This window comes from Gopherus evgoodei, chromosome 22, assembly GCF_007399415.2.
Source record: "Gopherus evgoodei ecotype Sinaloan lineage chromosome 22, rGopEvg1_v1.p, whole genome shotgun sequence".
NCBI classification, from domain to species: domain Eukaryota; kingdom Metazoa; phylum Chordata; order Testudines; family Testudinidae; genus Gopherus; species Gopherus evgoodei.
Window position 1 is genome coordinate 5,500,721 of NC_044343.1, and position 15,265 is coordinate 5,515,985.

Consider the following 15,265-nt stretch of genomic DNA (forward strand, 5'->3'; position numbering starts at 1 on the left):
GACAAGCTGGATGGATAGTGAAGAGGCCATCAAAAATGCAAGGCATGATGTAATTGATTAATTCCTACATTCAGGCAAAAACATTTGTTCACACTGTTCAGAAATGGCTCTTTAGAAGCCTAATCAGTTTACAAAACACTAATCAAAATTCCAAATTTTAAATGCCTATACAGAAAAATGGATTCTGCTGTGCCTGTCATTGACACCTGAGCATAGCACATAATATCTGGAATCAAAGTGCATCTAATTTCACGATATTGATCTGAAAATTATAATGCCAGCCCTTTGCCAGTTAAGTGGCTCTCCATTTGTTTTGTTTAGGAAGTCACTGTTAACTCCTGAAGCATCATAACAAGAATTTCCACTCTAGGGACAATATCTAGCCTGTAATCAGAGCACCCTAAGAGCACCATTGGCATTATCTCATGCCCTGAAGAAAACAGTAATGATAGTCAGGTGAAAAGAAAAGTCTGAAATTTGATAGATTAAATTTGTTAATCAATGAATTAAATATCTTGATTATTCCTTATCTCATCCAGACTTCCCTTTTGAAGCAAAAGAAGTTTTACAGTTACTTTGACATGACTGATAAAAGTTTTATAATTACACATAGTAGGAATTAAGTTTTATGGGCAGTCTTACCAGATATAGTAAAGCATTATTTTTCAGGCAGTAAAGACTTATTTTCTAATGCACACAAACTGAAATATAGTCTACACTTTCAATCCAACAAGCAGCCAAAAGCTGACTTAATAGAAATACATTTAATTCTTATCAAATGATTTTATATTTCATCCTTTTTTATTAGAAGGATTGTTCCAATTTTACTTGCCTTCATTAAAAAAAACAAATTTTCAACTGTGAGAAAAGGTAAATGGAATTGAAAATGTAAATTTGTGAGTTAAGAGCATAAATAAAGAAAAACTTCAAGGAATCTTGGAAAGGAAAAAAATACATGTGCGAGCACATGGCAGAGGGAACACTGCAGAGGTACAATGAAGCCAAGCTGGCGGGGGTCAAGACATTAAACAGAAAGAGTAAAGGGCAGAATGAACTCTCTCTGTAGTTTTGAATTAATGTATAAAATTAGAACATGCCAAGGAAGGAAGGGAGGGACTTTGCTATTCTGTGACCCAAATCACACAAGATCCATGGGAGTGGGTGGGAGATTGTAAAAAAAACAAGGGAGGGACACACTCTGTAGCTTTACGGGACCACAGCAGACAGGCAACACCCTTGGCTATCAACCAAGGAAGAGCGAAGATTTCAATTTAAAAGATAGACCTTCCCATTTCCCTTTTAGTGGCTAGAGTATTGATCTGCTTTTCTAGTTTTGCCGTTTCCTTTAGGACACGGTTTAAGATTTCACTTTCAGTAAGTTCCACCACAATCTTAAGTGTTCAGAAAGTGAAAGCAGAGGTAACTGGAAGGAGAAAAAAAGTGAAATTACAACTCCACTAACCTCAGGGTTCAGATTGCTAACCAGCAGAACGGAGTTCCCTGCCCCAGTGAGGCCGGGAATGCCCATCCGTCCTGCTGCAGCCGCTGCAGCTGCTGCTGATGGGATAGCCAAAGGAGCAAGTGCTCCATGAACATTTGGAACTGACAAGCCTGGAAATTAAAGAATATTAGCCAGTAAAGAAATTAACAGCATGTACTCTGTCTGCTGCACTAGAAGGGAGCACTTCAAATCCACCAATCACAGTCCAAAAGCATTTACTCTAACAATGACAAGTGCCTCCAATTCTGATACAACTAAGAAGGAAATAGTCATCGGTTCTTCTAACAGTTTATTTCGCTCTCTTGTGGTGCCAGCTGCATGACAGATGCCTCTGGATGCGATCTGGCTGGTTTTAATATCTTACATGTTCCACAGGCTGCAGAACTTTATGAGTGCAAAGCCTCAATTCTGTGGGTGCAGGAAAGGTACTACAAGCAGTGCATTTGTAACACTACTCCAACCAATGCATGCCACAAGTGCTTCATTCGGTTACCATGCATGCAATGAAAACAAATATACACTCCTACCAGTTATGCATTACTCAATCTGAGAAAGGATTAATTTTATGTACAGACATTTCTATGGTGCTCTTTGTAGGTACGCGATGCTCACAATATCAAACATACATCTCTAAAGCTACATCTATACTGAAAAAAACCGGTGTAGAAGCAAGTCTCAGTGCCTGGGTCGACTGACTTGGGCTTGTGCTACAAAGCTAAAAATAGAGATGTTCTCCCTCAGGCTGGAGCCTGAGCTCTGAGACCAACCCCCCTCACCAGATTTTGGAGCCAGGGACAGCTGACCCAGGCTCTGAGACTGTCGAGGTTTTTAGGTTTTTTTGCAGCACAGATTCCTTTCAATTTAGCGCTTTCAATCTTTAAGCACTGATAGAGCTACTGGTTGATTTCTTTCATAAATGATGATCATCATCTATGGGGCACATGTACAACCTCCTTAGAGGGATGACACATTAAAGAGGAATTGATGGCCAACAGACCACCTGGTTCATGACTACATTTGCCCATAGACGTCTCAAATTTCATTTAGCTATGCTGTTTCTACAGTTTATTGGTAACTCATTCCATAGTTTACTATAGTAAAAAGGAGCCAACCTAGTGCTTAGCCTACTATTTGAAGTTCAATACAAGTATTTACTACCCAAAAACTGAGAAGGGTTTGAGAATGACATTTATTAAAACTGGCACATCAGTCATATATGCATCATTTTGATATCTGCAATGATCCCTGAAGTTCATAGGGCTATTTACCACACTTAAGTTTAAATATTAAATCTTTATTCAATTAAAAGTATTAAAACAGAATGGAAAGTAGTTTCCAGTTTCAGAAGCAGCTTCCGTGTTAAGTGCTATAAAGTTAAAATTCTAGTGCCACTAACATACCAAATTTGCTACACTTGGTACAGACTTCAGAAACAGATGTAATTATCGTTACTTTCAAATACTACTCATGACTACTATGTGTGTCTTGGCTTCTTTCCTCTCCCACTATGTTGATTACTTCATTTACTACAGCCACACTTGTCCATGTAGATGGATTCAAGGACTTCAGTATCTTCCATTTCCCTATTTTGTCTACTTATTACAGGACCAACTCATTCCATATCCTGTAATCAGCACACAGACTTAACAGTTCAGAGGGAATTAATATTTATTTTTCTAATCTAATGATCTTAAGACAACTTGGGTTGAAGTGGCTGTTCAGTGACCAAATGTTTAAAAAGGCACTGCTCTAGCAATGGCCAGCATTTGCAAGGAACCTAAGGAATTCAAGTTTAATGTTTGGAATATAGTACCTGCTTGAGGAATTGCAAAGGCAGGAGGAAAGCCAGCTCCTGCATACGGAGAGGCAGAAATTATTCCTGGAGCTCCTGTGAAAGAAAGAGTAAGACAGTAAGTCTATCAATTTAATTCCAATAGACAAGACAACCCCACTTCAGACAGCCAGTCTGTATAGTCACGTCTTGAAATGCATGTAACGGACTACAGACTAAGATCCTAGACAGATCACAAAATAAGAACGGTCTCTAAAACCAAATGAAGCTACTAAATGTTTCTTTTAAGAGTGTCACCATTGAATGCCAAGAACCAGTTTCCTATTCCAAGTTTAGTTTTGAAGACACTTTCCTGCTTTGAAGCAGCAAATAAAAAACTGTTCTATCTACCTTGTACTTTTGAAAAGGCTACTACTTTTTCCTATGTCATATCAATTTCAGTATGACACCATTCTCAAGGAGCCAGGGATATAACTAGTAACTCCAGTCACTCCAAATCATTGACAGACCACCAGGTGGCACTAATGGCACAGCAAATGGACAAGCATCTGCAAGGATTCTTGGTAAATGGAAGCAAGATGACTTATCAAAGATGCATGGTAAAATAAAGAGTACAACCATATTAGTGTTCCATGTTATTATCTTAAGACTTATATGCCACCAAAGAGACTAAATGGAGATTAAATTGACCGATCCAATGCAGAATAATCTGTTGGTTAAGCAGTAAATCCAACTTTAGACAGAAGTCTTGGTTACCAAACAAATCGAACCGGCAGGAAAAAAAAGACAAATACTGTCTACAGGGGTAACTCTTCTGAATGGAAGTAAGGAGCTGTTGCTAAAAATGCATTAATGGGTTACTGCCAACTTTCCGCTTTGCAAAATGCGGTTTCAGAGCCAACAGTTAATTTCACTATAGAGGTGGTAATTATGAAATGAAAAGGAGGAACCAGATGTACTCCACTAAAGATTGATACTTATTGTTATTCAGGGAACAACATCTCATTCTGTACAGAAAGTGGTTTGAATCAACAGTGCAATGAGCAATTACGATTTGTGAGGTGTCAACACTCAGACCTTCACTACTTGACTCAAGTTCTAAATGTTGAAGCCCACAATACGCAGACTTTTAGGAAGAAGTCAATATATTATTAGAGGGGCTTTCTTACCAAAAGCAGCTGCCATGGTTTGATCAAGAGAGGGCTGGCTATCCCCAGAAGGTAAATCTGGTCGTGTGTAATCTCTGCTCTTATCATTGTTGTATTTAACATTGAGGCTTGTGAGTTTGGAGAAGTCAATGCGCAATGTGCAACAGGCATTGTAGATATTCTGCCCATCTAAAGACTGCAGAAAAACAAACCAGAGCTCTTTTACCTTGTCAAAGGTACCTTTATGCTAAAGAACAAATCTGATTAGCCTGGATAGTTATTCAGACATCTTAAAGCTGTGAGAATAAGAGCAAATAGCTTGCTTAGATAACATGCTATAAAATTATTTAACAATATCCTGACACTTAAAATTTCACTTTCCATGCACTTATTGGTGAAATTCTCTCCCAATTACACAGAAAACCTCAGTGAAACAGTTGCACATGTGTAAGAGCAGGATTTGACCCTGTACTATTATGAACATTTCCATGCGACAGAAGCAAGACACAGCTGTTCCTAGATCTGTTGAAACCCTCTTTTACAAGTCATCCCTTAAGGAGTTTAGATGTGTGGAGATGCCAGTGTACTCACCAGTTTGGCATGCTGAGCACTCACAGGGTCAGCATATTGTAACAGGGCCTGGAACTGGTTGTTCTTGGTGAATGTAATTATTTTCAGCACTGTGCCAAACTTGGAAAAAATCTGCAAGATAAAGTTTGCATATCATCTCATGTTTCTAATAGTTTTCTCTTTGTACCTCTGCTTTTCACAATAAGAAACTGCAAATAAAGCCACTTTCATCTTTTCATCTAGTTTTTATTAAGATCAGAATGGAAAAGTAACTTAGGAAACCGGGTGTTAAAACATATTGCTCAATTATGTTCTGATTCTGTTTAATGAATGGCTTGTGCATCTCTGCAAAGGCTTACTGAATTTGAATTTCCAAAGCTGTATTATGCATGATTTTAGCTTTCCTGTGTAAAAAACTTTAGTATGACAATGCTGAAACTCTGCTAAGAGAAATATTTTAGTAGTTTCCCTGAAGAGTTATTTACTTCCACTGGAGTTAAAGATTTTTAAGCAAAGCCACTTTCCTGTTTTGTTCAGTTAAAAAACTGGTAACTTTAATTTGCATCTTTGTCTTGAAGTCAAGGTGACTAATACCATGTATGGCAAATAGTTTAATATGCATTCTTCAAAAAAAAGACCCGAATGCTTCCTCCAACTAATAGAAACATCTGTGACAGTTTGTACTTGCCACTGCACGCATGCTTACCAATGTGAGAAAATTATGCATTCATAACTAGCTACCTTTTAAAAGATATGATTAGGTCCTTTCCCTGTGTGTCTGAATCATGACCAGCTACTATTTTGAAGTGGCGCTCTTCTCAAAATTACTTTAAACTCACCTTCTAGCTGGATAATTGTGCAGTTAAAGCATGTGTTTTAGTATTTGCACTTAGTGTATTTCTGAATAAGTGTTTGAAGGAAGAGGATGCTTTACATACAAAAATCAAGCTTTGCATTTTAAACTGAAGAGACACTGAACAGAGCAAAATTATTGTCCCTGGTGTCCTTTGCAATTAAAGAAATTAGCCTGGTTTAGTTGCACAAAAGTAAAATTTTAAGTTTCTATTTTAAATGTATGCTTTTGTTGCACTTGTGCTACACTAGTTTGTGTTATGGTTGACAGCATCTATAAGAATTTAAATGTGGCACATTTTACTAGCATTGTATGTAATGTCCATCAACTAAAGTTTCCTGGTTTAAGCCATGACACTATTTCACTGACAAACTCCCTAACTTTACCAGTAGTCTCATTGAGACAGTTTTGCCGAGTGTAGTCTGCCTTACCACTGCCTATACTTCAAAATTTTCCTAGACAGAATTTTTGACCTATTCTGTATTCCTTATTTTTTGCTTCACTGCATGAAGGATGCTCGTGTGTTTATTGGACCACAAGTCTTGCACTCCTATCACCTCAGACTTCACAGGACTAGATTTCAGGTGGGGAGTGAACACTAGCAAATTAATGCAATGCAATCCAATACTGTGAATGTGACTTGGCAATTAAAAATGAGGGGATACTATAGGAAGTGCTATTACTTTGTCATTGACTATTCAGCTTTAAAAACAGCTGGCAATGTGAAAATTTTGATGTGCCAGTCAACAATTTATCTGGATTCTCAGAGATGCTTTTGTGTTTTACACTGCTAAAACACATTTATGTATCACTGTAAAGGCAGACAGTGCTTTACAGATGTAAACATTCCGGGATGCAAGGACTTAACCTCAGACAAAAGAGAAAAAAATTGAAGGGATGATCACATGAAGGTGGTTTTGGATAAAGCAACACTGCTCCATACGAACTGCTGTTGCCATTTCTTCCACATTGATCTGAAAGAGGAAATTTGAGCATGAGCTCACCTGATGCAGGACATCCAGAGTGACAGGATAGAAGAGATTTTCCACAATGATCCTCAAGACAGGGCTCTGACCTGCCATTGCCATTCCTGCATCCACTGCAGCAGCAGAGGCTGACAGTGCCAGGTTTCCAGACTGAACAGAGTTCACTGCTTGCAGAGCTGCCTGGGCCCGCTGTGCAAAGAAACATCCTGTCCGGTTAATAATACTGCAGGTAGAAGTACTCAAGTGTAATTTTTTTGTTGCAAGTTCCCCACTTGGAAACTACCATAGAACACAACACTGATCACCACAACCGGAGTCTAGGAGTTTGTATAAGGAAACTTATAACTAAGAGCCTGTTCGTGTATCAGTACATTTCAAAGTTTCTGGCAGTGGCTGCACACTTCAGAGCCAAGAGCATTGCAACATAAAAATGCAAACTAGACGTTCACACGCATGAACTGCTTACAGGAAAAGACAGCTAGAGTTAATCCTTGCTATGATCCCGTTACCAGTGATTGCTTCCCCTCCACCAACCCTCCCAAAAGCTTAAACCAAGTGATCTTGTTCAACATTTGTTGATGCCAGGTCTGTGTTGTTATAAAGAACTTCAGACTGAGCACACCCACGCCCTAGATGAAGAGTCTGGATTACTAGCATCATTACTTGGATCCATGCCAAACAAGCAGCACCAGTAACATTATACATTTCATTTTATAACTGTTATTAGGGTCATGCTAGAAACACATGTAACAGGAGTGAGGAAACCAGAAAAAGGCATGGAGACAGAACTATCCTAAAAGTAACAACACACTGGGGCTTTACCCTTCTAAATGTGCAAAGAATACTCCCTCATCCCCAGGACTGAGAATTAAACAAGAATTAAGGCTCCTAGTTATGGTGTTTGCAAGTGTCTTCTGCTGTAAAGAAATACAACTGGCAAGTCAGAGCTGAGATTTTGAGAAGCTATAGAAACTGAAAACAATGATTAATGAGAAACCTTTAACTATTTAAGAAGTTCAAACAAGTTTACAAATCCTTGATGTTTTAAGGACAGTGAAGTTAAAAGAAACTTGAAAAAAAATACTTTCATAAAATGGAGAGTCTCTTTGGGGTTCCTGTTCTGAGACTATTTATAGAACACGCTGGAAATTGGAATAGGCACAACATTACTATTTCAGATACCTGGGCTCTCAGAATCACATCTATGTTCACTTTACTTAACATAAGAATGGCCATACTGAATCAGACCAATGGTGCATCTAGCCCAATATCCTGGCTTCTGACAGTGGTCCATGCCAGATGCTTCAGAGGGAATGACCAAAACAGGACAAGTTCAAATGATCCATCCCTGTCATCCAGTCCCAGCTTCTGGCAGTCAGAGATTTAGGGACACCTAGAAATGGGATTACATCTCTGACCATCTTGGCTAATAACCATTGATGGATTTATCCTCCAGGAACTTATCTAATTTTTTTTTGAACTAAGCTATGATTTTGGCCTTTATGACATCCCCTGGCAACGAGATTCACATTGTGCCAAGGAATATTTCCTTGTTTGTTTTAAACCTGCTGTCTATTAATGTCACTGGGTGACCTTTGGTCCTTGCATTATGTGAAGGGGTAAACAGCACTTCCTTATTTACTTTCTCCATACCAGTCATGATTTTATAGGCCTCTATCATATCTTCACCTGTAATGTCTTTTCCATGCTCAACAGTCCTATTCTTTTTAATCTCTCCTCAAATGGAAGTTGTTCCTCACCCTTAATCATTTATGTTGCCCTTCCTTGTGTTTTTTCCAATTCTAATATATATATATATATATTTTTAAATGTGCAACTAGAACTGCATGCAGTATTCAGGGTGCAGACATACCATGGATTTATATAGTGACATTACGATACTTATTGCCTTATCTAGCCCTTTCCTAACCGTTCTTAACATTGTTCATTATTTTGACTGCAGCTGCAGCCTGAGCAGACATTTAAAAACTATCCACAATGACTCCAAGATCTTTCTTGAGTGATAACAGCTAACTTATACGTACTAAAGGATGGGGACTAACTGGGATTATGTTTTCCAGTGTGCATTACTCTGCATTTAGCAATGCTGAATTTCACCTGCCATTCTGTTACTAGTCATTCTCTGCAGCGAAGATCAATGCAAAGAATTCATCTGGCTTCTCCTCAAGAGCCTTGTCTTCCTGGAGTGCTCCTTTAGCACTTCAATCACCCAGTGGCCCCACTGTCTGGCAGGCTTCCTGCTTCTGATGTTCTTAAAATTTTTTCCTGTTTGTGTGTCTTTTGCTAAATCTCAAGTTCTTTTTTGGCCTAACTAATTATATGTTTACACTTTATTTGCTGGAGTTTATGTTCCTTTCTATATTCCTCAGTAGGCTCTGACTTCCAATTTTTTAAAGGAAGACTGTCTCTAACCTCTTCTTTTACTCTATTGCTTAGCCATGATGGCATTTGTTTGGTCCTCTTTGTTTTTTTATTTTTGGGGGGGGGTGGGGGGAGGAAGGAGGAGAGAAAACATTTAGTTTAAGCTTCTATTATGGTGCTTAAAGTTTCCATGCAGCTTGCAGGCATTTCATTCATGACTGTTCCTTTTAACTAACTTACTCGTTTTTGTGTAGTTCCCCTTTTTTGAAGTTAAAAGCTTTTTATATTTCTCTCTCTACCAGGAAGCTTAAATTTAATTACATTATGTTTGCAATTACTGAGCAGTTCAGCTATATTCATATCTTGGACCAGATTCTGTGCGTCACTTCGGGCTAAACCAAGAATTACCTCCCCTGTTGTGGGTTCCAGGATTAGCTGCTCCAAGAAGTAGACATTAATGTGGTCTAGAAATTGTGTCTCTGCATCCCATCCTGAGGCAGCATGTACCCAGTCAATATGGGGACAGTTGAAATCACCCCATTATTGGTTTTTCTGTTTTTGTAGCCTCTCTAATACCCCTAACAACAATCACTATCACCATTCTGGTCAGACGGATGGTTGTCTACTCCTATTGCTATACTCTTAAATCAATCAAGCATAGAATTTCTATCCAGAAAGTCTCTATGGTACAGTTTGATTCATTTAAGTTTTTTACACTGTATTTGACTATGCTTTCTTTCACATACAGTGCCACTTCCCCACCAGCATGACCTACTGTCATTCCTATATATTTTGTACCCATGTATTACCATGTCCTGTTGATTATCATTGTTCCAAGTTTTATCCTCATTTAATATCAAGCACTCAAGTTCACCCATCTTAGTATTTAGACTTCTGGCATTTGTATGAAAGCACTTAAATTTGTCAATATTTAAGTATCTATCTTTATGTGCTAGGCAGTTGTTACTGAAGGACAATAAAAATAATTACTACTCACTGCTTGGTTTGGAGAGTTGTCTGTTTTGAGTTCCTTGTGGTTGGAGAACTGAATGTAGATGGGCTGGCTTCGAAGGACTGGAGTGACTGTGGTGTAGTAACTTACCATGGTGTTGGCTGCTTCCTCAGTATTCATTTCTATGAAAGCCTGCATAGGATCACAAATGCGACATGTCCCTGTTATTAGCAGAGCTGCTTACATTAAGGTGACAATTTGAATGCTGACTGGTACCATGATGTGATCAATGGAAGGTCTTCTATACAGAATATTAAGTGAGACTCAGGAAGATGTACAGCAGTAGTGTGTTCGGAGTCTGTGTTTACATGCAAGCTTTCAAGGCCACTTGCTTGTACAACAGAATTGCAAGAAGTTTTCAACTAAGTCTTGTTTTCAATATGGTTTGTCTCTTGTTAAAACAAGTGAGAGTTCACTATGCAGTTACAAATATCAGCTTCATTTGCTTGGGTCTCATTTTTAGGACTTCAGATTGCAATTTCTGGCAACAGATCTGCTATAAAAACAGTTTGCAAAAGAATTTCAGTAATCAGACTGAAGAGAACATCAATTCTGACAGCGCCAAAACTGTGACAGTGACACTAGCTCAGACTGAAGCATTACCCCAGATTTGAGCCTACTTTCACTTTTTTTCATTTGTAGATATACAAGAGTAAGGCCTGATTTATATTTTTAATTTACTAGCTAAAATCGCCCGCTTTTTAAAAATAGCATTTAACTAAACAATAACTGATTGTTGCATGAAACCACATGAACTACGTATTAACACATGTAACATAGAACCTCACTAATTCTCTGCTAATCTTCAAATCTGCTTATTCTTATGATCTCATACTACTTCCAACAAAGATGCAGATGTGCTGCAGTGAGTCATTACTTTTATGATATACAGTATAAATATCAAATTAAAAGATCCACATTTTATTCTCTGATTTTTTTCAAGTATAAAAGTATTTCATGTGATACAGTAACTGTAAAACTGTTTGCTTCTTTGCTTTCCAATTTATAATCCACAATGGATTTCCTGGTCACCATGTTAGCACTAACCTACTACATTGTCCAACCAGGGCTTGGCTTTGACTATTCGTTACATTTTTAGGCCTCCTTTAACTTCAAAAGTTAGAAGTCCAAAGAGGCTACTGGGTCAGCATGACTAAGAGCTGGCTCACATCAGTCCTGTCTAAACTACTCTCCTGCTTTGTATTTTACAATCAATTATAATATAGAGACGTGACTGCATGCAAGCAGTGTTTGAAGTGCCTGAAATCAGAAAGGCGGTGTTTTTTAATAGCTCTTAAATTAAAATCATCTTGAAACAAAAAATGTATCTGAACTCAGTAACTATTATCTGGCAGTTGTGAAAGCTGTATTTGCAACATACATCTTATTTGCTGATGCCATGACAATGGTTTCAATCAAATCTCCCATAAAATCCCCACTTACAACTTTTGGGACAGTACCTGATTTTTTCCTTTCAGCATTAGAAGATTGGTGACTTTGCCAAAAGGTAATCCCAAAGATATGACTTCTGCCTCTGTGACGTCACTGGGGAGTTTACGGACGTGGATTACTCGCGAAGGGACCCCCGCACTTCTACTGTCACCTTTGAATTTTTTGCTGTCGTTTCCATTAGCTGAAAAGAACGAACAAGCATTGTTGGTTGTTACAGTTCCAGATGATCTGAGACAGGGCATCAGGTTACCACTGTCTTGCATTTTGCCTCCCACATTCAGTTTCCAACTCACCAAATTAAGAGAAATTCCATGCTCAGTCTAAGGCAACCCAAATAAGAAGACACATGGTTCTACTCATTTTTTCAAATTATATAAGTGAGCTGAGTGACTTAGCAGCAATGGAATCACAAGTTAACTCTCAAGTGGCCATTTTACCATTTGTTTACAGCATGTCACAGCCCTTATTTCTTCTGAGGTTTGAGACACTTAGTCTGCTTTGTCCTTTTCACTTTGACTAGTATTATTGGTGGTGAAGCTGCTTTTTGAGGGGGCTCATGCCTTAAATAGGCAATATCAAAAAGCAAACATATGGCAACTCTAGACTTCATCTTAGCTCAGCTGGATTCTGCATCATCCGATTGCTAGCCATACATTGTTAGCTGTATACTAACATACACTAGATGATATAGCTTGGCAGAAAGACCAGAAGTTAAGCAGAACATAAGATAATTCTGGAGGATTGTGTTAGCTCAAAGTTGCAGAATTTGAGGCAAATAAAGCAAACCATGAAATGCAGCATTCTGCACTCAAATACTAATGAGTTTTTCTAGAGCAGGATTATGACCTCACCTCCATATTGAAACAGCCTTGCGCAGTAATACCCATCATGGTGACTATATACACTTCTACTTCAATATAACGTGACCCGATAAAACACGAATTCGGATACAACACAGTAAAGCAGCGCTCCGGGGGGAGGGGGGGGGAAGAGAAGGAGAGAGGCTGCGCACTCTGGTGGATCAAAGCAAGTTCGATACGTGGTTTCACCTATAATGCGGTAAGATTTTTTGGCTCCCGAGGACAGTGTTATATCGAGGTAGAGGTGTATGTCCAAAATCAACCTAAGGATCAATTTATGCTTAACTGCAGAGATTTATACTATGAACTGTGTGGTCTAATCCCTGAAAGGGCCATTTTAGCAGTTGTCCTGTGATACCAATTTTGTTTAAGCTGCTGGGCCTTTTAAGGATGTAGGACAGCAGCTAGTCAGATATTTTGTGTAATCTTACACAAACCCTAACCAGAACAAGCAGTGAGAATGAAAGCAGAGATTTTAAACCAAGAGCAAGTGGAATAAAGTAGCCCTGCTAATTGTACCTTCAATACTCATCGTGGGTTGCTATACTTTTTTGCTAGCAATTTTACCTGCAGAAGCAGAGTTGCTGCTCATGATAAAGGGTCCGTTAGTAACACAAGTAGAGAAAAGCTCGTCAGATCCCCGCTGGAAAAGAAAAAGATGGAAAAGGGTAAGTTGACAGCATTTTTCTAAATTCTATTCAGGTACTTTGAGAACAGGAGGACAATTTAGAAATTAAGATGGTAGAGAAACCAAGCAGAAGTGTGTAAGTGAAAATACTTTGACAGTAGATCTACTTGGCCTTTCATTCACCTGTATGTAATTTTAAGTCACACAAATGTGTAGAGCTACATAAATTTGGTGTGTGTGTGTGGGGGGGGGGGGAGTAAAGTGTGAAGACCACCAGGAATAAAAACCTCCTGACTGCATACCTTCCTGAGCTATCAGGATAACAGGCACTGAAACTCTAGTGGCAGAATTGCCTATACCAGACAAGATTTTCATCCACTCTTTAGTTTAAAAAAACAACAATATTCCAGTCACCCTGGCAGCAATATTAAACTATCCCACCCTTCCTAATATTTGCCTTAGGTTACAAAGAACAAGTCAAAAAGCTCTAAATGCTACTGCTAGTTAAACCCTTACTTATAAGGTCTAAAACCACGCCATCTAAAAACACTATTGTATGACATTAAGTCACACACACTGTGAGGTTCTGCTAAAGACATATGATGCATGTTTTTCAGTGGCAAGGAGAAGATATGGGTTACAAAGACAGATCAGGAACTGAAAATGCAATGCTACAAGTCTTTCCCCAGATAGTTTTTGCCATTTATTTGATATTGTCCTATTATAAGCCTAAGGGATGTTTTATTTTATTAAATTATCTCCAGATATCCGAGTCCACATGTACAATTTCAGCAAAAAGTATTGTGGCCCTTTGTCTGCCATCTTACTTTTTAAGTCCTTTAATTTGTATCTCAGGAGCTAGAGTTTAGAGTGGAACAAAGAGCACCCAAATTTCCATATTAAATAAGTGTGGATAATGCACAAGTTTAGTCTAATAAAAATGCTGAACAGACTAAACTATTTGAAATACAGACAATATTTATTACCAAAGCACTGGGCCAGACTGATACCATCACTTTTCAGTGGGACTACTCAAGGCATAAGGTACTGTGCAATCAGCAGGGCTACTTGTTGAGCAAGTAACTATCCAATGAACATAAAGGTGGCACAACCTGCAGCTTCTGAGTAACTCATTGTAAAGTTACATTTCTATATGAGACAACATACACATTTTCTTTCTAGAGCTAATCTTTAAAATCAGTTTGGATACAAACTACTGTTGCTTTCATTAACAGAAATTGCGTTTCTACCAGTGAGACTACATAGACAAACTTCTGATTGCTACTGTAAATTTAACGGAGACAGTTAAAAATTCCACATTTTTCACGGATCACAACTATGACAATTCTGACCCTTGACCCTAATGCAATTACAATACTGAACAGTCTGGTACTTTATCTCCCAATACCTTGGGATCAACAGTCAAAAGAACATCCTCAGAGAAACCAGACAGATCTGTGACACAGTTGACAGTGACTGTGTAAGTATTCAAATGATTCAACCACCTAGTTTACTTCTGTTGATCAAGGCCAATCTTAAACAGCATTGGCTGGTCACACTATTTTTACTATGAAGAAAAAAGCAAAACTGCATATAATCTCAAACTCATTAACTATCAGTCTGGCTTATATTCATATTGATGTATGTAGTTTTAGAACAAGCTAATCATCTCTTTAATTTTAATTTAAGTTAGTGCTACACAGCAAAACAGTCTCAACGCTGAAGTCTAAACATTATATAGGAGATTTGAAAACTCAGAATAAGTAAGTTGGATATTACCAAATAGGGCTTTTTTTTTTAGCTGTAGGTCAATTATTTTTTATCTTGATCCACACATGAAATTACTGCACAACAAAAACTTCCCCTGGTAACTGAGAACTTGGTTTATCTACTTCTATAGTCTCTGCCTCAATCAAACGGGAAGTTGTTCTGTTTTCCAACATCTTAATGAAACCATACTCCTTTATCATCACACACTCCAATTACTAGAAACAATCTCTCAACATGGCAGCTATCTAGTGACAATTGAAGGAGTAACAGTATCTGTGTAAAGACAAAAGCACTCTGCTCACTGCATCTGT

At 38.2% G+C, this 15,265-nt stretch overlaps 1 protein-coding gene across 1 annotated transcript in view; it reads right to left on the bottom strand.

Moving 5' to 3' along the window:
- Positions 1–15,265, bottom strand: part of PTBP1 (polypyrimidine tract binding protein 1) — a 45,706-nt gene that overhangs the window by 9,771 nt on the left and 20,670 nt on the right. The window contains exons 3-10 of the mRNA XM_030540776.1: positions 13,124–13,199; positions 11,705–11,877; positions 10,230–10,376; positions 6,869–7,039; positions 5,033–5,143; positions 4,463–4,637; positions 3,315–3,389; positions 1,463–1,611 (exon numbers count right to left, since the gene is read on the bottom strand). Of these exons, the coding sequence (XP_030396636.1) occupies positions 1,463–1,611; positions 3,315–3,389; positions 4,463–4,637; positions 5,033–5,143; positions 6,869–7,039; positions 10,230–10,376; positions 11,705–11,877; positions 13,124–13,199 (1,077 nt within the window). The remainder of the gene's footprint in view (positions 1–1,462; positions 1,612–3,314; positions 3,390–4,462; positions 4,638–5,032; positions 5,144–6,868; positions 7,040–10,229; positions 10,377–11,704; positions 11,878–13,123; positions 13,200–15,265) is intronic.